This window comes from Diuraphis noxia, unplaced genomic scaffold (assembly GCF_037042655.1).
Source record: "Diuraphis noxia isolate RWA-SAM2 unplaced genomic scaffold, SU_Dnox_SAM2 contig0003, whole genome shotgun sequence".
In the NCBI taxonomy this organism is placed as follows: domain Eukaryota; kingdom Metazoa; phylum Arthropoda; class Insecta; order Hemiptera; family Aphididae; genus Diuraphis; species Diuraphis noxia.
The window spans coordinates 54,725,530-54,750,466 of record NW_028301713.1 but is presented as its reverse complement, the minus strand read 5'-3'; the positions used below and the strand labels follow the sequence as shown (position 1 = coordinate 54,750,466).

General features: G+C 27.3%; 1 protein-coding gene across 1 annotated transcript in view; it reads right to left on the bottom strand.

Annotated features, from left to right (window-relative positions):
* Nucleotides 1-665: 665 nt before the first annotated feature.
* Nucleotides 666-24,937, bottom strand: part of ChAT (Choline acetyltransferase) — a 61,717-nt gene continuing 37,445 nt past the window's right edge. The window contains exons 3-11 of the mRNA XM_089221915.1: nt 17,126-17,314; nt 9,916-10,091; nt 9,621-9,801; nt 9,146-9,559; nt 8,852-9,075; nt 7,927-8,049; nt 7,479-7,662; nt 4,855-5,049; nt 666-3,518 (exon numbers count right to left, since the gene is read on the bottom strand). Of these exons, the coding sequence (XP_089078041.1) occupies nt 3,312-3,518; nt 4,855-5,049; nt 7,479-7,662; nt 7,927-8,049; nt 8,852-9,075; nt 9,146-9,559; nt 9,621-9,801; nt 9,916-10,091; nt 17,126-17,173 (1,752 nt within the window). The 5' untranslated portion in view covers nt 17,174-17,314 and the 3' untranslated portion in view covers nt 666-3,311. The remainder of the gene's footprint in view (nt 3,519-4,854; nt 5,050-7,478; nt 7,663-7,926; nt 8,050-8,851; nt 9,076-9,145; nt 9,560-9,620; nt 9,802-9,915; nt 10,092-17,125; nt 17,315-24,937) is intronic.

Genomic DNA, 24,937 nt, shown 5'->3' with positions numbered 1-24,937 from the left:
TGGTAAATCACTAAAACCACACTGTTTCAAAAGTGTAAATGTATTAATGTTAGATGGTAATTGGAAAGCTAACCACAAAGCGTGGAAAACAATAAATAATTTAAAAATAAATAAAATGAGGTCGCGTTATTAATGGTAGCCCATTTGCAAATTCATTGCGGAGAGCAGAAAAAATGAACACAAAAATATTACAAATTTTTTTAATTGTACATAAACATTAAATATTTTTACAATAACTTTTATACCCACTTTTTTATACATACGTTTCGTTTGTATAGGTAATGATTAGTTAATATGTACCAATTTCAATGTATCATGTATGAAATTCAAATTGAACTATATTCTATACCTCTACTTTATAGACATGTATAGTGTATACTATACATGTATAAAAATAATAAGTAGTACTATTCATCAAATTGAATTTGGTATCATACTATGTAATATAGGTACCATTTTTATGAAACAAAAAAAAAAGTATTGCCACCCGTTTTAGTAAAAATAATTAGTAGGGTGCTCTCCAAAATCAAAATATAAAAATATTAGATGAGCACCATTCTTTTGCAGCGCTTCCTCCACCTAATTCAACGTCTTTGTTTTGATTCAGATGTGTATAGAAAAGGTACCTAGGTATATCAAGGTGTATAAAAAAAAAACTCCAAAAATTTATGATTGAAACGATTATTTTATTGTTATCTAATTGGTATAATAATTTATTTTTGTATAGTTGTAGTTCTAAAGCGATTAATAGATTTTTATATAAACACAAAAAAAAGGATCGGACTGGATAAAAAAACAATTATGTATATATATCGACGCATTAAACAACTGAAAAATAAATCAAAACGGTTAACCACATTAAATATTTTCGTTCATTAATCCTACAACTTCTACCTAATGATTTATTTAATGGGATTAGACGTATCTAACAGTGGACATTATATTATTTAGGTATTAACGGTATTGAGTATAAATAAATTGTCTGAAGAGATTGCGTCAAAGTTAAAGCAGAACTGTATTTAATCAACGAATTTTATATACTGACCATATGCCTGACCTCTTGAAGAGCCTCTGCATGAGAGAACTCATAAATAAAATTTAAATTCGTTCGGAATAGTTGTACATTTTATGGTTTTATTACTATTTTATATTATATTATTTAATTATTTATTATTTATTTTATGGTTTTATTTTTAATTTTGTTATCAGAGAGTATCTTTTTACTACCCATACTGATTAAATAATTTTTACTTTGTTAGTATTAGGTATATCACCTATGATAATGGAGATTTAATAGTTTTAAACAGTTTGTTTTCAAAACCGATAAAAATGGCCTAGGATAAAGATATTGAATAAGTTCAAAATCGGTAAAAGAAGACTTAATCTTTAGCTAATAAATATAAATAATATATAATAATGAATATATTTTAAGATACGAACAAATGTTATAATTCCACAGTTTAATGGTAATAAATTGAGACTTTTATTAGGTACCTACTCAGCTTTTTTTATGGTGGATAAGTCCCAATTGTTTGTTATTCATAACATTTTTTCCACGGAATACTATTTAAGTACCTATTACACTATCTAAAGCCAGTCCGGTCCTATTAAAGAAACGCATATAATTATAATTGTATTATTTTGTACGCGAAGAGTAAAAGCAACAAGAAACATTTGAATGATAACATTGATATCTAAGTATAAATTGCATAGGTAAAGTTTAAAAGTTTGAACACATAACAAATCAATAACTATAGTCTATAGAGTTCAGATACAATAATAATATATAAAAACTATATAACACTATTACAATATATAGTAACATTAAAATGTTCTAACTACTTAACTAGTAGGGTACCTACCCATATTGTAAATATTAAAAACAATACATTTAGGTAATATAACAACGAAGAGAGTTAATAAATATTTAATACATTACACGTATTTATTATTTAGTACGATTTACCGCCTCTTCCAGTGTAAAAGTACAAGATAATATTATACTGATCATTATTATAGTAATACATTTTTAAAATCGTAATTTGATATAAATTTAATAACATTTAAACATAATAGTGAACAATAAATATCCTTATCTACTTAATAACAATAATAACTTATTTCAAATTCACAAAAACTATTTCCAATAGTACAATATTATGTAGTTAATTCTAATGATATGTAAAAGTCCTACAATTGATATGTATCAAGTTAACAAAATCGTTAATGACATTTAGGAATGATTTTATTTTTATATAATATAATGATAAATGATATGTAAATTTCAAACAGCTTATTATGTATACTGAGTTAGGTAACATAATTCTTATTTAATTGTAGCGATAACATTATTGTGAAAAAATGTAGTTAATGATATGTAGATTTCAAACAATTGATATGTATTAAGTTAACTTAATTATGAATTAATCGCAGAAGATAGAAATTATATTTTAAAGATACTTTTAATTTAAACCTATATGTTTTTTTAATGTAGACTTATTCAAAACAATTATAGTCTCAATGATTACAGAAAATTGAATTGATATATTAAGTATATAATTTTAAGTGTGGGTAACTAATGATCACTATATGTGGGATATTCTCATTATACCTTGGTATACTGTTCAGGAATACAATTGCAGTTAAGCAATTTTAACTAGAGATACTAAATGGTATATATATATTGATAACAAATAACAAATAACATTAGATAAATAGCAATAATATGACTATAACGTCTTAATTATGTTATAATGAATATAATTTAAAATATTTAACTTAGATAATAATAGTAAACATGTAGTCGTCAACAATAATATAATTTTGAATTTAATATTGAAATAAAATTATATCCAACTACCTACCATAAATGTTTAAAAAAAATTATTTATAAACTTGTTTTTTAAAATATATGAGAATTCATGTTCTTATTTTTATATTTTAATAATCTCTGAATACTGAAAGCATTTGAAACATCACGAGTCCTCAAATAGCGACAGGTTAATATAATTAATTTAACGAATAAAAAAAAATTATCATTAAAAACAAATAAAACAATAACAAGTGTTTAAAATTTAGATTCGTTTTTGACGTGGTAGAATATGAATAAATTTATAACGACTCAATGCACTGTAATGCATTCGATAACTAGTTAAGTGTTTGGTAACTACAAATTTCAAAGTGTTAAGTACGATTGTACATATATAATAATATTAAAGTTATTTATCACTCAAAGATATGTATATGGTACTAAAAATAATATGAAAAAATTTCAAAAACATGTGCAAAAAATATGATCGAACAACGTTGTCTTAATTTCTTTTCATGTATATCATTTTCTGCATAGTCATCAAACTTTGTTCGAGAGCTACTGTAAAAGCATTGTTGTTTGTGGTCCTAGATGATTTGAACGAAGATATACAGAACACCAGAGAATTGCTTTGGGGATTATAGGAAACACCATAGCCGTCCGGTACAACTGGTCCGTAGCCCATGAAACTGTCCGTGGAAGTTAATAGCTAAAATGAATAAGAATAAAAAACAATACGTTAGGTTAAAATAAACCCTAACACGATATACATTAAGTATATCTTGCATACGAAAATTGGTAATAAACAAATTAGGAAATATGTGAAATATTTTTTATGATATAATGACTATATTGAGTTGAATGCTTAAATAATATTATTTCATACATGTATCTATTCAAGGAAAATTTTCATTTTCTAAGTAAAGCGTATAATAATAATAATAATAATAACAACAAGTAAATGAGGTGACATAAACGAGATAATATGCTTTGTCGGTTGGGTATTATTAATATCATATAAATTCAACGGGTTTTGTTATTTAGATTCTGGGGGTGAAGTGATATATTAATTTTGGTTGTATCTTGTATGTAGGTACAATATAATAATTTGTCTAATGTAATATAGCTATTTAGGTAGTTCCTATAGGAGTGTTTTATATATTTGTAAGTTATCTAAGCAATGTAGAACTACTGATGAATTGCAAATGAACATTGAGATTTATGGCACTTCTAATTTTAGTAAAAATGTATGTGGGTTTTTTTAAATTACCTACTTTGATAATATTTGATTCAAATTATTAAAACTTACAATTTTAATTCTAATGATTCATTATGATAATATTCTGACAGTTAATTTAAATTTAATTTTTGTGTTATTTTTTTTTTTTTAATTATCCCGCGGCAACTAAGCCCATTGGGAAGGGGATAGTACTGTAGGTTCATATGGAACTGTAGGTTGGTTTTACACGTGGGTGATAGTTTTGGCAGAATTTCTATTGGGGCACCCGTAGGTTTCTGCCATGCCCCGGAGTGGGGGATGGCGGCACTTGTTCTCCGGACACCGTGACTTGCCCGGAGAAAAATGCCGCCCGATGGTCGAGGATCGAACCCGGTCCGGCTGAGCCACAGCCGATGCGGTAGACCACTCGGCCACCTCGTCCCCCTTATGTTATTTTATTGATATTTATACGATCATTAACAGTTTTTTAAAACTAATATGGTTAAAACTCATCCATACAGAGATGTACGGAAGGAATTAGTTTTGGTGGCAAAAAATAGGTTTTCGTTTATTACTGGGACGTAGATAATAAATAGGTATCTACACTATACTTACAATTTTTTATACCATATAAATGATTGTCATTTTAATAGGTGTTTAGTTAATAATTAATGTTTCTCACTTTTAATTACACGGTAAACGTATACCACACATTATATAATATAATATAAAACAAATACTTGTACAATTTTATAAGTACTATTATAAATTATGATTAACATATAATAAAAACATATTAGACTTAAAAAATCTAAAAACAATTTACTTGGCTTGTTGATAATGCAAAATGATTGGCAATTCTAAACGAATCGTCTTCAAATACTGGACACGATATGGCGTTTTCTCTTGCTGCTTGTCTCAATCCTAGTAAGTGAGTGTCTATCCCCATCCCGAGAATATTGTCGATCATGATGTCAGTTTGTTTTTTTACTGCAGCTTCAAAAAGTTGAAGTTTTTCATTCTAAATTATATCACGCACAAAAGTTAATTTTAAAATAATATATTTGACTAAATTCTATACCCTTTTTATGGCTGTGTGCCGTGAGAGATTCAGAATTTAGTTTTAAAATACGTGCATGTACTTTTAAATATACCATGTGTCCTCAAAAATAAGGTTGGTACACAGAACATGTGAAGTTGTTGCGAATTCATAAAATGCATGAATTATAAGTTTTATATATTTATGATTCAATAGCTTATGTGCCACAAACAGAATTCAAAAATATTTATTGGGTACTGAGTAATCTATTGTCTTAGTATTGAGGTTTAGAGTGTTTACCTGTTTTTGTGGACAAATAGTATATTATATGCAATGCCGGTTTTATCTCTAAACACGGTTATCAACCCTGAATATCATTACCAGAAGAATTTCATTCCTTCTCTTAAAATTTATCTGAAAGTCGTATGAGTTTATGCATAAACAAAAACATAAGTATTCGTAATACCTTATCGAATCATTATAAGTTATAATTTATAACAGAAAAGTATAACATGTTAAAATATCACTACTATGTCTCATTATGAGTTATGTTACCATACATTTGTTTTATTAAATCTTAAATATCTTCTTTAAAATTAACAATAATTAAATGCTGACCGATATTATTCATCAATAAATAAAATTAGATAAAATACTGTTCTATTCGATTTAGCTTTTTAGATTTATAATGAATGAGAATACCTATTTTGTAACACAACTTCTAATACGGGTGCTATTGTTAAATGGCGGTCGAAAAGTGACCATTGGTATAAGTCTATTATTCGAATAGTAGTATAAAAGGCAAGGATTGGGTAAAAAAATAAAAGCTGGATTCAAAGTCTGGATTTCTATGGACCGATAGAAAGTTAAATCCCTAGAGTTATTACTAATAATAATATTTTACTTGTCGTAACGTAAGTTATATTTGTTATTATAGAAAAAATTATTTTTCGACTTTTCGTGATCTCTTTTGCTCGGTAGGTATTTAGTATATTTGTTCAAAAATTCTAATATTTTAGGAATATGATATATTCGAATAGTACCTACATTACAAAAAAAAATATATGTTACTATGTTAGTATGTTACCTTAACTGCTAAGAATGGATAGCAATAACTAATATGTAATAAATATATTTTAATAAACTAATAATATTATTGCCTAAATTAAATTGGTCAATCCAGTTTGCTGAATGAAGGAGATGATGTTGGATAATGGCAAGATTGATCCAAGGCTTTCGAATAATATTTTAATAATTTTTAGTATGTTTATATTTTTATAATTATATCCAACACATACTTAATAATAGTGTTTATGCATTATTCAATTTAACTAGGTAGTCAATTTGATATAACAAAGTTATATTATATGTTATATTATACTTCTATTTAATAATAATATTAATAGGTAATATATAGTAATTTATTTCCATTCAATTCATATAAAATAGTAAAATAAGTGTATAAGTGTACATAAAGTTTTTTTACACGAAATTGTACGCAAGCTTTTGACTTTTTTATAAGAATATATAAATATTAATAATGTTAATAATTTCTGTTTTATTCTGATGAGTCAAAAAATTGTTATACTTTTTAATTAAAAATATTAAATAACTAAATAAATATCATATTTTATGAAATGTAGATAATGATAGTACCTAATTAAAAGTACTAACTGAATCTCGGTTATATATTTATTTTTTTCAATGCGGAGAAGGAAACGAGTCTAGCTTTATCGAGTCTGATACTCTGATCCCAAGGTTTAAACAAATTTTGCAATGATTTCCAGGCTCATTCATTCCACAAATTAAATAATTTCTTCAAATGAATTTATTAAACTTATAATAAATAAAATAAAATGTATTAGTATATGTATATAGTTATGATAAAATAGATATTCCCATATAACCAATTAAATAATTTTATTGTTTTATCTATTTCCATCTAAAAAAAAGGTTATTAATTTTATCAAGGGTGTTATAAATAAATCTTAGTCTCAAAAGGGCATCACGGATTGGAAAAGTTTGGGACTATTGGGGTAGGGTATTATATTTATGATATTCATAATAATAAATTATAATATTTTTAGTTTTATCTCTTATATCAACATTAATGTGTTAAAAATAATGAATACATTTTTTAGTGCATTGTAGCGATATTTTAATTTATTATACTTTTAATAGTGGGCTTTACGGTACCTAACCTTACCCTTTATTTATATTTTATATGCTATATCACTATGGTCTATGGTTGTAGTTATATGAAGCTTGATATTTGGTAATATTGTCACCAAAAGAAATTCTTTCTCTATTTTTATCCCCACCTCTTCCTCCTTGACTACCTCTCCCCAACCCACGCACATTCTTGTATATGACTACCGGCACTGCAGAGTTTATCAGTAGATTATTATTACATCAGTCACTGTATAGTATATCTTCTTTGTGCCTAATATGCCAGTTTCAGTGACAGCAGACTGATTCATTGCCTTAGCCCATTCCAGTGCTTCCACAGTCGCCGCTCGTATACAATCCACTCTACCCAATCGGAAACGTCTAGTGGAGGCGCTCTCATACGTAGCTACCAGTTTACCGTGAAGCCTGTAAACATATAATCAACCACAAAGTGGATAATTTATTAATTATAAAGCTTACGACAATTTTAGAGTTTTTATAATCGATGTATTTAATATTTTAAATAAATAAGCCGCACAAGTATAATGTTTGTTTTGATTTCGAAAAAGAAAAATAATTTATTAATTGTATCAGCAATAAAAACAATACCTAGATAATAGGTTTTACTATTAACTAAAATAAAATCATGGTGCATAGTTTATCAGCTGTTATACATACGTATATACTTACTTATGATAAGCTAGTTGCATTGCAAGTTGTATGTAGACATCCGGACTGATCTTACAAGATTTTATGAATTCTTTTCCATATTGAGTGAATCGGAACACATGGAAGTTTAAATCTTTAACTAATCTAAATATTAAGTATACAAATAAAAAACTATGAATATTTTAATTATTTCTAATAAAAAATAAATATTTTTAATATTTATGATACTGATATATAGTACCCATAATATATATAATATATGATATGTAAACAACATAGTCTGTTAAATTATAATAATATAATTTAGTAAATTGATAAAATATAAATATTTGTTAGAATGTTGTTTGAAATAATGTTTTATTTTTTTTATATATTTAACATTTAGACATAATTTACAGGTATGAACCATTTCTTTTATTTAATAGAACAATTTTATTACAATAATTGATAGTTTTTAATAAAATCGTATAGCCAAACACGTAACTACGTAAAACTTTTCTCTGAAGCCTGAAAAGTACTGTTTTTTTTTTTTTTTTTTAATAGTTGATTTATTGCCAGGAGAAAATTAAAGATATACTCGTCACAGGCTCATAGGTCATAGCTATGTAAGTAAATTTAAAATATTGAGCGATAAGACGTGATAAACATATTATTAGATATTAGTTCTTCTCTTACAATATTTTTTTTATTATTATTTATGAGAGAAACTTTTTTTTTGTTGGTTGAATAAGTGCTCAATTCATTTTATACAGTCCCTATACTTATATTTTTCAAAAAAAAAAAAATTAATCGAATCTAGATATATTATTTTTCATTTATTGCATATGTTTAGAACTTTAACAGTTTCACGATTTTATACATGGGTTTTAAAAGAAGATATGATTTAATATTATTGTGGACGTACCTATATATTATTAATAATACATTTACTAAAATTTAGTCTTACTTGTCCAAAACAGTAGAAGCATCAGCTATGTGTTTTATGAGTTCATTATTAACACTCCATATGAGTTTTTCTGGTTTTTCTGTTGATGGCATTATATCCATTGATTGTTCGTTCAAGTCTTTGGTACTTTTAATCAATTTTTCCATCAATTCAATAACTGCAATTCCTTCAGATGGTGAATGTTCGTAACATAATCCATTCGCACCGTCTCTTCCAATTACCAACTGTATAAATACAAGTATTAACAAAAAAAAAAAATTTTAATCATACAAGTTATTATAATGTGTTGTCTACTTGTATAGTCTTGTCAAACCAGCGATTGCCAGAACAGTATTCACTACCTCCACCGTGGATCATTTGATGCATCATGTTTGTCTCATCTCTGTCATTCAATAGCCTATAGCCTTTTGCACCTACTTTACACGTGGAATTAAATTCCAGACCAAGTGGTTCCAAATCATAATTTATGAAAAATAAACAACGCTCGATTAATGCCAAATTATTGCGATTAGATGCACTTTTCATCAACAACTCCCTGCTATGTGCCCAGTCATCTCTTCTTTGCGATGTTAAAATGCCCACCGAATATGTACCAGCAGTGCCAGATGTTTTTTTAGCATCTATTATAATGTTCAGTAGTTTTGACACAATTTCTTCTTCAGTTATGGGAGTGGCGTCTTCGCCAGAAGTCAATCGCAACACATAAAACTTAAGACATTTAAACAATTACTTATTAGATGACAACTATGTTTTTCTTTAACCAATATACCTGTGACTTGCAAGCAACTATAATGTGTGGTCTTGATAACGTTAAATCTGATTCGAAGTCGACGAGTCGATCCTTAACTAATCCTGGTTCCCTATATGATTTCATTAGTCTATAATATTGTGCCATACATAATGGTTGTCCCTTTTCTCTCGATGCAGCTTTTTCTACAGGTAGTTCTCGTCTAAAAAAATGTATATTTTATAAATAAATTGACAATAATAAATGATGCATTTTATAACTCTATTAAAATCATAAGATCTAAGCGTATATTAAGTATTATGAGAAAAATATTTACTTGTCCAATATACGTTTGAAATTCATCATTTCAACGATAAATCGAGCTGAAAATTTGGCCATCTGTGTCTCTGCAGAAAGATTTGGTAGTGGTGGAAATACCATTCCGGGATTGGAATTAACTGGCAACGGAGATTGGTTGCAAAGATACATATCGTGAAGCCACCAATCATACACCTAAAACCAATTTTACTCAGTTAATTTCAAATGTCTTAAAAATTATTATGTCTATCGGTAAGCTATAAGATTATTAAAAGTTATTTTATTTTAATGATATTGGTAAACCAACAATGATTCGCGACAAATAGTATGCAATGCCATTGAGTGTAAGTAGATTCTGTAGATTACATATAAAGTTGACGTTTTAGATTCTGAGCGGAGCGAGGTATGTATTGATTTCACCATGATGTGTGTGGTTTTTTTTTGTGTCTGTCATTACGTTTTGGAGCAGTAAAAGTGCTTCGATTTTCGACTTCAGTACAAATATTTTTCAGTAACCCACTTATAACCTATATTTGTTGTACAGCAGAGCGACATCCACGACTTATCCGCTTTTTTATTGGTTATATTATATAAATTTTACTATTTACACATATTATACTTAACGAACGATTTTAATTTATATTCTTAGTTGTGAAATTTGTATAAATTGTTCACACAGTTAATCTGCATCAACTTTTGAATATAATATCTTCTAACTATATAAATATTATGAAATGAAAATTTTTGTATGGGATAAACTCTGGAACTACTTATCAGATTTTCTTGATGTTTTTTTTTAAACGAAAGAGTATATTGTTAAGAATACTTTGAGTTTTTGGCATAAGTTTAGTTAAATCAAGTTGCGGGGGTAAGAGGATGATCATACTAAAATAATACAATAGTGACGCCATCTTTCCACCAAAAAATATACTAAATATTAAACATTTTTGTATATTTTAAGATTGCTATTGGTTTTAAATCTAAGGTGAATTAATTTATTAATTATAACTATTTATTATTATTCCCACATTATTCATTTAGCGTTTTCGAGTTTTTGTAAATTTGTAAATCTATGGTAATTTGACATACGGGAAGTTTTTAACATGACTAACCGATATTAAACGACGAATTAAACACACTTTTTTAACCATATATAGAGTTGGTATTTTTAGCGGGCAACGAAGTGCACGGGGATCAGTTAGTATATTATTATATATTTTATATACGTACAAATTAAAGTAGTAAATTAAAAATATATTTTGATAATACGATTACGATAACACGGCGTTTTAGATAGGCATTTTAGGTACATATTACTTGTCACGTGGTTTGTTTCCCGAAATCTTATATTCTGTAAGATTATTGGACATAAGTAAAATAGTAATTAAAATTGGTATTTAGTATAAATGAGTATTATTATAAGTATAGAGTATTTTAATTTAATATAATATAATGTCGATTACGATTCAATACAGTTTTAAACGACAGCTGGAAATTCAATAATCAGTAATAGGTGTATAGTTTTATTTTAATGATAAAACAGTACCTTAATTAAATTACAATTATTTATTGATTTATAAATAGCTGTATTAAAATATATAAAGTATTTAATTAGTTATTGTGCCAAATGGCTTCATAAAATCGTGTTTCTAATAGTTACTCTTAATTAATGAAATTCTCATTAAATAATTATTAATTTTGGTCTATATCTCTATTATGGGTTTGAGGTAGTGATTGATTTTTACTAAATAATTAGGCATTTATTTAATTATTTTTAAAATATAAATAATTGAGATTTTTGTACAAGAAAATAAATATTTAAAATCATAGTAATAAATTAATTTTTGTTTTTGCATAAAGGTTTTAATCAGCATCATACCAAATTATATATGTTTCAAACTACTTTAATCTTAGCAATTCTGAATTTTGATCTAATCATATCTTAGGCACCTATGTTTAATCATGTATATTTGTATATAATGTTGTGTTATAGTGTTCAGGTAAGCAATCGGTTAGGTATGTATATTGTTATGTATATTTATTATTTAGTGATTTACTGATTTAGTATGTATATTATATCAAAATGATCGGGGAAAATGTATTTTGACTGGAAAAAAAGAGAGAGGTAATTTAGTAGTTATAATTCTTTGGAGGCCCTAGGGGACGTTATAATGTAGGAGCTATATAGACAAGAGTAAAGGGGGTGTAATTCGTACAGTACCCACCCGGCGGCGGGGCTAACGCTATTCAGTCATTGGCAGTCGCATCGAGACTGCGTGCCTCCAGCGTGGGCGGTACAGTACATCCGTTTTTCACATACTTAATATTATCTAACCTCAAAATATAAATAATAATAATAATAGTAAAAGTAATAATACTAATAATAGCAAAAGTAATAATAATAATAATTTAAAGAAAACAATACAGTTATGATCGTTCTGGTAATACTTGTATAATAAATTGCGCGATAAACCTCGGTAATCTTTATTCACGACCAGTCGCCGTACAGTAAAACGCCACGTGAATTATTCAAAACCAAACCCTGACGACGCCGCCGCCGTACACTTTCGCGAGGTTGTTAATTTGTTTGGGTCAAAATAAAATCGTAATCGGAAAAAAGATAAATTTTGGACGTTATATTGGGGATAAAGAGAGCGAGAAAGAGACAAAAGAAATCGTATAGATATATACGCACTGGCTGAAGCTCACCTATATAAATACGCAGATCTCGGAGATTACTCAAGTAGGAATATATGTAAACGTATTGCAAACGTTGTAGGATCAAATAACCTTAAATCAAGTTATCTCCATGCCACAATGGGGGTGGGCGTCTACGAAAAAACTACCGATAACTTATTGTATACACTATACACGACACTCACGCCGAATAGTGTAATAAGAGCTCGTAAAATTATCAACGGGCTCGATCTTCTATGCTCCACTTATAGACAGAACAAGGGATGCACTTCGAATCGTGGCTTATCACAATTTGGGTAAATGCAATACGCTTGTATTTTTTTAGAGGTTGCAATAAGGCAATATTATTTCACAATGAGTATTTCAAGTGCCAGAATACGTTATTAATTCAGGTTTATAAATATCTTTGATTCATTGATATTGTGTAAAAATTATTGATTATTTCATTTATAAATTATAACATTATTATATGTGCATACGGTGGTAACGCGAAAAAATAACCCCGCGAAAAAATAACCGCGGAAAAAATAATCCCATAATATGAGTTTTTGCAAATTAATCTCAAATCAATACAAAATGTATAAAATACCTATTGTCCTATTACCTACGTACAATTGTTATGTTCCCACAAAATAATATTAATTTTTAATTCAATGATAGATTATATTATTGTATACCTACGAAAAATTTTTTTTCTTATTTATATATTATTGTCATTGTACTACAATTTCATACTTTATTACTTACAAATCATTTTTATTATAGGGTTATTTTTTCGGTGGTTTTTTTTTCGGGGTTATTTATTAGGCAAATCGTATACGGCATACCTGTACAATTTTCGTGTTATTAAAACAAAATTATTTTTAATAAATTTACTGCTAATAGTAGATATTACTGTTAATATAATATATATTTGAAAATATATGTTCTATAATGACTATAATATAAAGTGTTAATTGGTAATTGCTATAGTTCAACTATTATTTGAAACTAAAAATTAAGAACAATTTTCTTACTATTGTTAATCTAATTTCTCGTTGGATTACTTTCATAATATTTATGTTAAATAATTAAACTAATAAAGGAAAATTGGATAAAATATGGTTATGTTTAGAATATGCTATACTTTAAAAGAAAAAATAATGCAATAATGTTGTATGATTTTGACCAAAGTTCAGCTTATTGAGTGTCTAATATTTTTTTCTCGGAAGGTTATATGAATCATATTAGTTATTTAAATACATGAAGCGTTCAAAGAAAACTCTGATTACTGTAATAAACATTTAAACAGTTCAAAAATCAAAAGCCTGCTAACGATTTTTAAAATTTCTTGGAAATTGATAGTATATAATTAGTGACATAACATAATAACCATTGGTTATATAGAATAGATAATAATCAATGATAATAACCTTTAGAGTGGAGGTAGAAATTTTTAATTTAAAAATGTATTTTACCTATTGAAATACTGCAGTTGGTGTTTATGGTTTTGACAGATTGGAGCTAAAAATTAAATTGTACTTCCAAACTCATATTTTAATTTATTTAGAATTTTTACGAACTGAACATTGTACTACCGAACTACTGTCTACACCAGATAACTTCATGTTTGATACAAAAATAATGAGTTTATTAAGGTATCAATATAGTTAATATTATGCTAAAATCAAAATCCAATATTACTCAATATGAATTATCATTCTGTATGCATAGTTTAAATTGCAGTAGTATTAGTGATATCTGATAAATAATAAAAGATATAAATTTTTATTTATAATTTAATATAATGATAGGTTAATGCAATTAGACAATTAATCAACAATTTTATACCTAATGTTTAAAATTAAATTTATAACGTGACAAAATATTTTTATTATTATATTATGGCCTGTATTAAATTAGAAATACAGTTGCTATAATATGGTAGGTAAATCAATTTTTGCACCGAATTTGGTTATAACGTTATGTTAGTATTAAAACTTATTTAAATGTCTTAGAAAATTATAAATAAGGAAGTACATCTACATATGTGTTGTTTAATTTGAGTCTTTATCTTTATTATTCAAAAAAGTACACTGCAGTCTGCAGTATACACAAATATAAACAATGGGTAATATTATTTATTTCGTTGATTAAGAATAAGTAATAACTCTTCTGTATATAATTATAATGTATCTATATTATAAATGTGTAGGTACCTTTATTTTTTGTGCTATGTATGCACACAACATTTATAGTTAGGTAGGTCCTAGGTACACCCCTGTATGCATGTCAAAAATACGAGAGAGACACATACATGCAGTTTTTGATAGATCATCGTCGGTTTGTGAACCATTTGTCATGGTGACAGTAAGGTATGAAGGGCCTTCCGCCTTCAGAACACATATTATTGTTATACGTCCCATATAATACCATAATATAATAATATTATGATAGGGTATACAGATAGGTGTAATATATTTTATTATTATATGGGTTTTGGGTAGGGGACCGAGGCCAATGAGCAGTGGCGGATTTAGCGTCAGGCAAAGTAGGCAGTTGCCTAGGGCGGCAAATTTTTAGGGGCGGCAATTTTAGGCCAATATTTTATGGAAAATATACTCTAGGTTTCTTTTTGATTTTCTTATGTACGGTGATTACTTTGAAGGATGGAAAATGAAAATGTTTAATATTTGTATAACATAATATTCTTGTTAATATGATTTCTTCATTATTTTATAATAGGTACTAATACATAACAATAAACGTCCAAGTAAATAATCGAACGACTGCCGGAACGTATATTATCTATTATCTAAATACTAACCATAGATTACATATTTTGTTATTTTGTTTTTTTACTAAGTCGTAATGGGCGGCAAAAAAAATTTGTCTAAGGGCGGCAATTGTGTAAATCCGTCTCTGCCAATGAGCTATATCGTATAAGCAACAAAAATGTAATTTACACTTATAATTTGTGTCAAAATTAATAGGACATTAGCACCGAAGATGTTAAAAATAAATAAATAAATATAATTTGCACATTTCATCTGTTATAATTTAAAAACATACCGATATTAAATATATTTCAAAATCGTCAATAAGCCGTAAATACATCATTATAAACTTAAAAATCTATATTAAATGAAAATATGTTTAAATCACCTTTATTCGTAATTATATTGTAAAATTAATTTTCACTACGGTATAGATTACTACATAAGCGTAGGTACTTACAGTTTAATATTATAGCACAACAACTTTGACATTCTATTAAAATCAGATATTAAATTAATTGGCGTTAAAGATTATACTATTGTCGTTTTTGAACGACATAATTGCACATTTAATATTTGAAATAAAGCATACAGGTATATGAGATTTTATCGTTTTGCATTTTTTTTTAAATCTATTTTTTGGTAGTTATGACTTCCACCGGGTCCTTATAATTCAATGTATTATATTTTTGTGCAAATTTTTACAATCGGATTCGTAGTATGATCGTTATCTTTTATAATATTGTACACGTACCTTAACTCGAAAATACCTATCTAGCGCGTGTGATCAAATAATATTATTATAGCCATGTATTACGAAAGCATCATTTGATTATTCGAATGTAGGAATCAAAACCGAAATTGATGTTTAACTAATCAGCGTTGCAGTGTGAATAAAATTCCCGCTTATCTCGTTTTTAGAAGGGTTCTCGGCCCGCCGGGAAAACTCATCATAGTAACAGACTCGTCACGTTTTCTACTAATTGGATTTGCTCCCGGAACCGAAAAGTGTATCCCTCTCTGGCGTACTACCCAATACGTGTATGAAAACTCCAGGGCGTTCGTTACTCCATTATCGTCACGTGATGTGAATTACATATATTTTTACTTTGATACATCATAAAATGATTTATACCCTTTCGACAACTAACTTTTTTATACCCGAAATATTGTTAAAAATCGTTTAGATTTTTTTTATTATTATTATTATAAATTTAATATTTTTATACAACGATAATGACTATAACACAGTTGCGTAGCTTTGATTTCTAAAAGCGGGTAGGAAAAAAACCAATGGACATGGTACAACTGCAGAACAGATGACTTTTCATTTATTCTGTATTTCTGTAGCACAACAGTTGTATAAATTATCGCATATTACCCTGCACATATTATCGTATCCAACTTGGACGATTTGCACAGTCGCGATTACAGTGAACGGTTACTTACGTTTTGTAACCTTTTACCTTACTACCACGGTTGTAGATAATTATTATCTGATTACCATATTATATTAATTACATTTATCATTAAAATATATTCATATTGTTATGGGAATTATGGGATACGTCTTGTCTATAGCGGATAATGTGTTATGAAAAAAAATTATAAAAATACGGCCGATAACTGAGGGCCATCCTGAACATTTCTCTCTACCCCTCCCCCATTTGACAACGGCACTGTAATAACAGTAATAATAATAACTATTCAGCGAAACATATTCGTTCTATATTCATACAAAATATAATATTATCCAGTATTCCTAATTCCACGTACCCAATTGTCATGTTCTTCTCTGCGTTCAATTAATATTTCTTGTAACATTGGACCAGGTCCACTCGTGAAATCTGCCACTAGCTTTTTAGCATGTTCGAATTGTTTTTCATTTAATATTGGTTTTAACGTTTCCAGGTATAGTTTTGTAGTACGTTCCAACAAAGGCACTGGGAGTTTTGGTAGTTTCGTCTGAAAAATAAAAATGTATGAAGAAGATGAACGATTAAAAATTTTCTACAATGAGGCAACTATATAAATCAATTTTTTTTTTTGTATAGGGGTATGTATACAAAAAATTATAATTATAATATATTTTTTTTAACCAAATCTTTATTATGTTAAAAATTAGAACAAAATATTCTACAATTTAAATATTGTTGATCTGGAGCAAACAATGATTATTAATTACATTTTCAGATTATTTATATTACACATTCAATGTACTTAGATGGATTAAAGTAATGAAAATTATGCAATAATATATTTTTATATTTTATTACCTATAATATTATGATAAGTAGGTGGGCTAGTAATAACAATATGGATGGTTTTTATAATAAATTGACATTTATAGATTTATAGATTATATAATTTATATATATACTTTTATGATAGGTGTAAATTTTTTTATTATATTTGTTACGCTAGTTACAGTTATATTGTGCGTATGATTCGGATTCTCATCAACCATAATTCGATTGTTTTTTGATACGGTTGAAAAATAAAGTAAGTTTAATTTTCTAGTCACTGTTGTTTTTTTCTTCTGAATGTTTTCGTTTAATCATAAAACTCCCCAGGGTAGGTTTTTCCGCCACAGCAGTCTAATAGAAGACACGTGGTGGCGCATCCCACGGTAGCAAACAAAACGCGCCTTCGTCAAACAAAGAGAAGTCCTTCCCCAAAATAAATTCCATTAATTTTGATTACAAACACAGTAAAGTGTGCAGGTTCAGGTAGACGTTATGTCATAAATCATATATTCCCAAATGATAGTTGAGAATAAATTAAATTACTCTAATAATATCCTTAATCATATTAAAAATAAACCATTCGTTTAAAAGTATAATATGTATTACTGTTTTTTTTTTATTTGCATGCTTCCTCTTTAATAAAGAAAATGTATTAATTAATATTATCATTGACACGTAGAAAGAATAATATAGTTGCTAATATTTAATATTTTTTTGTTTGACATTATAATTTACAATGTATAATTCTAAAGGATTTAAAATAAAAATCAGGAGTTTCAATACAATTGAATGTGAAGATATCTAGTTGGAAACTTGAAAAATATGATAAATTTATAGGGATTAAATAATATACAATTTAAAACATATGTTATACAGGGTAAATCACAACTCATATGTCATAGCTTATGTTATAACCAATGACTTTTTTGGATTGATTTTATTATACAGGATGAATCACCAAGTATTTCTATTGTTTACCTGATATTTTCCTTTAATTATGAATTTATCAAAATTCTGATTTTTAGAATTTTTAAAAATATGTATTTTAAGACCATCTTTTAAAATTCTTGAGATTTTATGTATTATATAAGGTAAGTCTTGTTTTAATACAAATTTCTGTTGTTTTCAGGAACCTCCCTTCTCTAAAAGCAAATTATTTAGTGGATAATATTTTTTCTCAGTTATAAAAATGTTTTTACTTAAGGAAATATATAGATAGTCCTTAAAAATAGTTTTAAAAAAAATGTAATATTTGATATTTCATTCTAGTGCTTATTACATATTATTTAACTATTTTTACAAATTATGAATCAATATAAATTAAAAAATTATAATAATTACTTAAATTTTCAAATCACCATAATTATAAATATCTCACCATAATTATCCAAAGCCCGTTATCATGAAACTATTTCCTTCAGTGCACAAAAATAAATGATTCAAAAAATACTAAATAGTTTAAATTTTGATTTTAATATGTCACAAATTTCAAAACAATTATCTACTAAACAATTTAGTTGGAAAGTTTTATTTGAAAAATAGAAGCTTTTAACTCCACAAGACACTTATTAAGCATTGAAGTAATAAACTAAAATCTAGAAACCAAAAATAAAGTATATTTAAAAATTCCAAAAATATTATTTTGATTAACTACATTATTGAAGAAAAAGGGAGTGAGCATGACTGGAGAATCACCTTATATAAACCGATTTTCTTTTAGAAACATATTTCTAATGTGATATGATTTACTTTATAGTGTCTTAAAATTTGACATTTGAATTACAATATAGAATCATATCAAAGTGAATAACGTGAAATTAATTCTTGATGTTTTTATTATCTGTAATTTGTCTCTATTTACAATTTACACTGACTGACGAGTTCTTTTCACTTTTTCACTCATCAAAAAACAATGATTTACCCAATATGCTAACTATACGTATTACAAAGAAGGTACCAGCTAATAGGTACATTTTTAACATACCATTTAAAACTTTGCATGTACTTTTTTTTACAAAAAGTAGTAAAGTCAGACATTACTTAAAACGTAAATAAACGTCATTTATTTATTTATATACATCCATAATATATATATATATATATTTACAAAATTCCATGAATATTTTAACACTACAGTACCTATACTAGGTGCTATATCTAGAATTTAAATTGGAAAATTGTAGCAAATAAAAAAAATGTGTGTTATTATACTTCTAATATATAATATTATAGGTAGGTACCGGTTGTATAGCTTATATGGCTAAATACACGAATAGATAGTAGATATGCTTACATTTTAAGAAAAAATTTTGAGGTTCTGTCACACCTCACACCTAATAGATTTAATGAGTCATCAAAAAATGAATACATAAAAAATAAAAATAACTTATATACCCTGAATTACTAATGTAATATTGAAAAATGTATTATTTGACTTAAATCTAATAATTAATATAAATTACTTGACAAAATATTTTAACGTAAAAGTATCTATCTTAACCATACATCGTTTAAAAACTAGTAGGTAACTATTATATAGGTACACACAATTCAGACGAAAACCGTTTTTATTTTAAAACTTTATAGTCTCTTACATAAAAATACTTTTTGTATAAAAATATATAATGTTTATGTCGTATATGACAAATAAAAAAAAAGATTTAAAAAAATAGTAGGTATCTTCATTTTAGATGCAGATATTGTGTAATCTAGTTATAATCCTAATTTGAATTATGTTTTTTTTAAAGAATTTTGGTGATCTTTTATCCCATCTAGTGTATTCTCCGATGAGCAAGAGTGGACATATTTCTCAATAATGAAGTATCAATTAAAATAATATCTGGTAATATTTTATCAGATATTAAAAGCATTTTGCGGTTATATAACATTAAATATATTTGATGAAATCAAATATAGATTGGTAGGTTTATCTAATGTACAATAATCATTCCACGGAGTAACCTCTAGCATAAGATTGGTGGTCACATTTTAAAGCGCAAGAACGTGCGGTTCAAAAAAGCAAACACGGCGCAGAACGGTGTAATTTTTGTACGCGGAGTGGCGCAGTCAGTTAGGTCCCTGGCAGCCAGGTGAAAATCAATAAGTTGCCCTCGGCACATAGGCCGGCACGCAACCGCTGTGGTTGAATTATATGTTACAATAATTTTACCCTGAGTTCCATTTCAAACGAGGTCACCACCGTTACTATATAATATATTTATTTTTAGAATTTAGCTACCATTATAAATCACGATAAATCCTATACATTACAATCCGAAGAAATTCTTCGTACGATGTTTAATGTGTATATCATATTATAAATTATAACAATATTAGTTATACTGAATTCAGAAATACTACATATTATAGTTAAATAATATTACAATAAATAAATATTTCAAAAACTCGAAAACTGTATTGTACTGTATAGCCAGAGGGTTTAGTGTATCGACCCCCCCCCCTCGTAGTTAAAAAAATAATATGCATATTACAAATTTTTAAATTTTAAATTTTAAATTGCTACCTAGTCAAAAAACATATTTAATATACTCTAAACCTCCCCAAAACTCTTTGTTGGCTATGGTCTTGATTGTTAGTATGCAATACAAGTAATATAATTAAATACAAATCAAAGCTTAATTTGAAGACGAATATTTTGAAAAAAACCTCCCCAAAACTCTTTGCTGGCTATGGTCTTGATTGTTAGTATGCAATACAAGTAATATAATTAAATACAAATCAAAGCTTAATTTGAAGACGAATATTTTGAAAAAAATTTTATAGACTATAGATATTCTTGAATTTGTGAAACGTTTATTCAAAAAATATTAATTTTTAAGTGCTTATTGCTTTTGAGCTTTCAATATATTTTTGGTGTTTTTTAAATTTGAATCATTGTTAATACTAAATAATTTGCTTGTTCAATATGCATTTAAAAAAATTATATTTAGTTATTAAATAGTAAATATTAATTATAATTCATATGATTTAAAAATTAAAATACGTGTCAATATATTATATTATAATAATGTATACCTAGTAGAAATATATTACCTATAGAAATTATTGATGTACGATATATCTGCATTGGATAAATTAGTAATAAGTAATAACTTATAAGTTATTGTTAATTTATTATTAAAATATTATTTAATATAGTTATAAATGTATTAAATTAGTAGTTAGTATCTAATAAGTGTAATAACTAATGACTTATTTGTCATAATTATTTTAATAAATATATATTGTACGCATTGTGTCTTATTTCTAACAAATAATTTATAACCATAATATATGTATATATTCAACAATTTCAACAATTTTAACAAATAATAATTAGTGTTATTCTTGTCAATATAATTATTTAAAATACTAGGAAATATTAGTTAATTTGTTAGGTATAATTTATTACTAATTAATTATAACCTGGTACTTAAATGGCAACGGATGTACTTATTTCTTTAGAAGGGCCCCCAAAAATGTTATTTCATAAAATGATAAAAAAAAATTCTTATAAGTAGTGAAATATTATATTTTTACGTTTTTAGTAATCGGGGCCCCTCGACACAAATACAGCCGGGGGCCACGGATACGTTTGCGGTCTAGCGGCCATGGCCAGGCAGACACTGGTCATAAATGTTTGAATAAGATGCGTACGGAATATCATCATATATTTAGCATGATTTTAGTATATTTGGATTGGATTTAGTTTGTAATGTAGGATTTTAAAATTACCTAGTTATCAATAAATATCAAGTAAATGTTTTTAAATTTAAAATTACTATAGATTCAGAGTAATAACAGTGTACTTAAATTGTATATAACCAAGCATTTAAAAATTAGTTTTGTTGTATTTTTATTATATTTATTTCATTCATATATTTAATTCATTCATACATTTTTTTAATAATATCATGTGACATGATATATTTATATTATTAAACGAGCACAATTCATGCATTCGAATAGACATGGAAAACGTTGAAAAGTTTTCAGCTCGTTAAAAACTACGGACCCTATGCTTTTATTTGTTTTGGTTCGGCAATTTTGTTTACCCACTGGAGCGTTATTGTTTGTCCAATTTGTTTTTCTGCTCTTCATATCCACCCTTCTGATCCAATTAAACGTACAGTCGGACTCGTCAATTAGTGAATATGGGTATACACAGCGCGTAGTAGGGATCTCAAAGAATCCCCCCAACAGAAGTTAACATTGAAATACGATGTAGGTATTATTTTTTCGTGTTCGAATAGTCTGAAAACGTGCATTACTGTATAACATAATATAGCCATATGGAGTGGAAAATTATGTCTTCACGGAGTTTAGTATAGGTATCTAATATTTATATAGTATATACTTGGAAAAATTGAAAAATGGTGCCTTTATGTATACTTATTGTGAACTGCCATTTATAATTATGTTATTTTTATCCACGTGTGATCATTAATATTTCCTTAGTTTTTTTTTTTTTTTTTTTTTTTTTTTTTATTAAACAACTATCCGCGGCGTCTATGGCCATTGGATGTAACAGTACATTATATATTAGTATATTTACATATTACATTAATATTTAAAAGATATACAAAGTGATTTAGTATTTAAAACAAGACAAAGTAGTAGTAATTAGGAGTTAAGTGAATAGTATTATTTACAATTTAGAGTTTGTTTATAAGATTCGTTTGTCTGAGAAATAGTATGATCTTGTGTATATTGTTGGGGTCCGGGTTGAGTGCTTCAGCAAGGTGGTTGGATATTTGATATAGCTTTCTTTCTTTGTCGTATATTCTGCATTCGGTTAAGATATGTTTTACAGTAAGTAGTGTTCCGCAACATGTGCAAACTGGGGGGTCTTCCTTCTTCATTAAGTGGGAGTGTGTAAGGTGTGTGTGGCCAATTCTGAGACGGTTTATAGAGGTCTCGTGTTTTCTTGAGATGTTATCTGGAGAAGGATACGGTAAGGCGGATCTCTTGATTTCGTTCAGTTTGGTTGACATTTCATTCCATTCCTTATTTCCTTAGTTTTATTTCCTATTTAAACTGCATCATGATTTTTTTTTTATTAGAATTAAGCCTCGGCAACTAGGGACATTGGCAACAATGGGTTTAAATCTAAATTATTTATAAATAATTAACTTGTATACAAGTTATCATGATTTATTGAATGTGTATTACTGTAGTCAAACTGCTAAATGCATAGGCGCAACTAGGGGGGTGCTTGGGGGTGCTTCAGCACCCCCAGCCTTTAATTTAGCACCCCCAGATCAAAAACATCGAAAATGGAAAAATTATATGAAAAAGTTTTTTTTGTTTTTTTTTGTTGTGTAAGGTTGTTTAAATATTGAAAGAGATGTTGTTAATAAAATTACTTTTTCAGAAATATTGGAAATATATTCCAATTCCACTAATAAAAGAAAAATAGTATTAGTGTAAAATACTAAATAGTATATTATATATTATGTATAGGTAATATTGTATATTATGTAAACATAGTATTATTACCTAATCTTTGAGATGATTGTGCCTCATGTAAGTGACTGCTAAAAATGTAAATTCTATAATTATTTTGACATCAGTTATTGAAAAAAATAATATTATTTATCTGTTTATACTAGGTCATTATTTGAATCACCTAAATAATAATATAGGTAATATACCTAATGTGTTTATGAGGTAAATATTTGTGTGCTTATGTTTTTATAATGCATTTAAGATTGGTTATAGTAATTATAAAGTTGAAGTAGGAACTTGAGGTGTGGGGGCATAGCCCCCACTGGTCTGTTTCATCTACATAATTTTAGCACCCCCAGTGTTTGGCCTCTAGTTGCGCCTATGCCTAAATGCTTAAAGTGTTAGATAATATATTAATATCGCTATAATATCGAATGATCGAATATATCTATACAGAGTGAACCACGAAGATCTGACAGTTTTATTCAACTATTACGTTTAAATATGTCAGATCCTCGTGATATACTGATTTTTACTGCAGGGAATGTGTTATTATTATAAATTTTATTGAATTTGATGTACAATTAACTATATTTATATTACGATTTTCGCCAAAAAGCGAATCCAACAATCGGCCATCTGGACCCTTTTGCGGTGGATGTTTATGGGGTGCGGTGTATATATATATATGCAATTAGACACGTGTCATGCCGGAGAATTATATGCCTTTTGTTATGGTAAACAGCAAATGATGATGAACGATAACGCCATGCATGGACAATACAATTTTGCAGGTTATTGCATTACGCCCAATTAAGTTCTGGTATATAGTGTATTATTATACAGTGTTGTGAGTTGTGACAAAAAATAAAATGATAATCTGAGGGCAGCATAG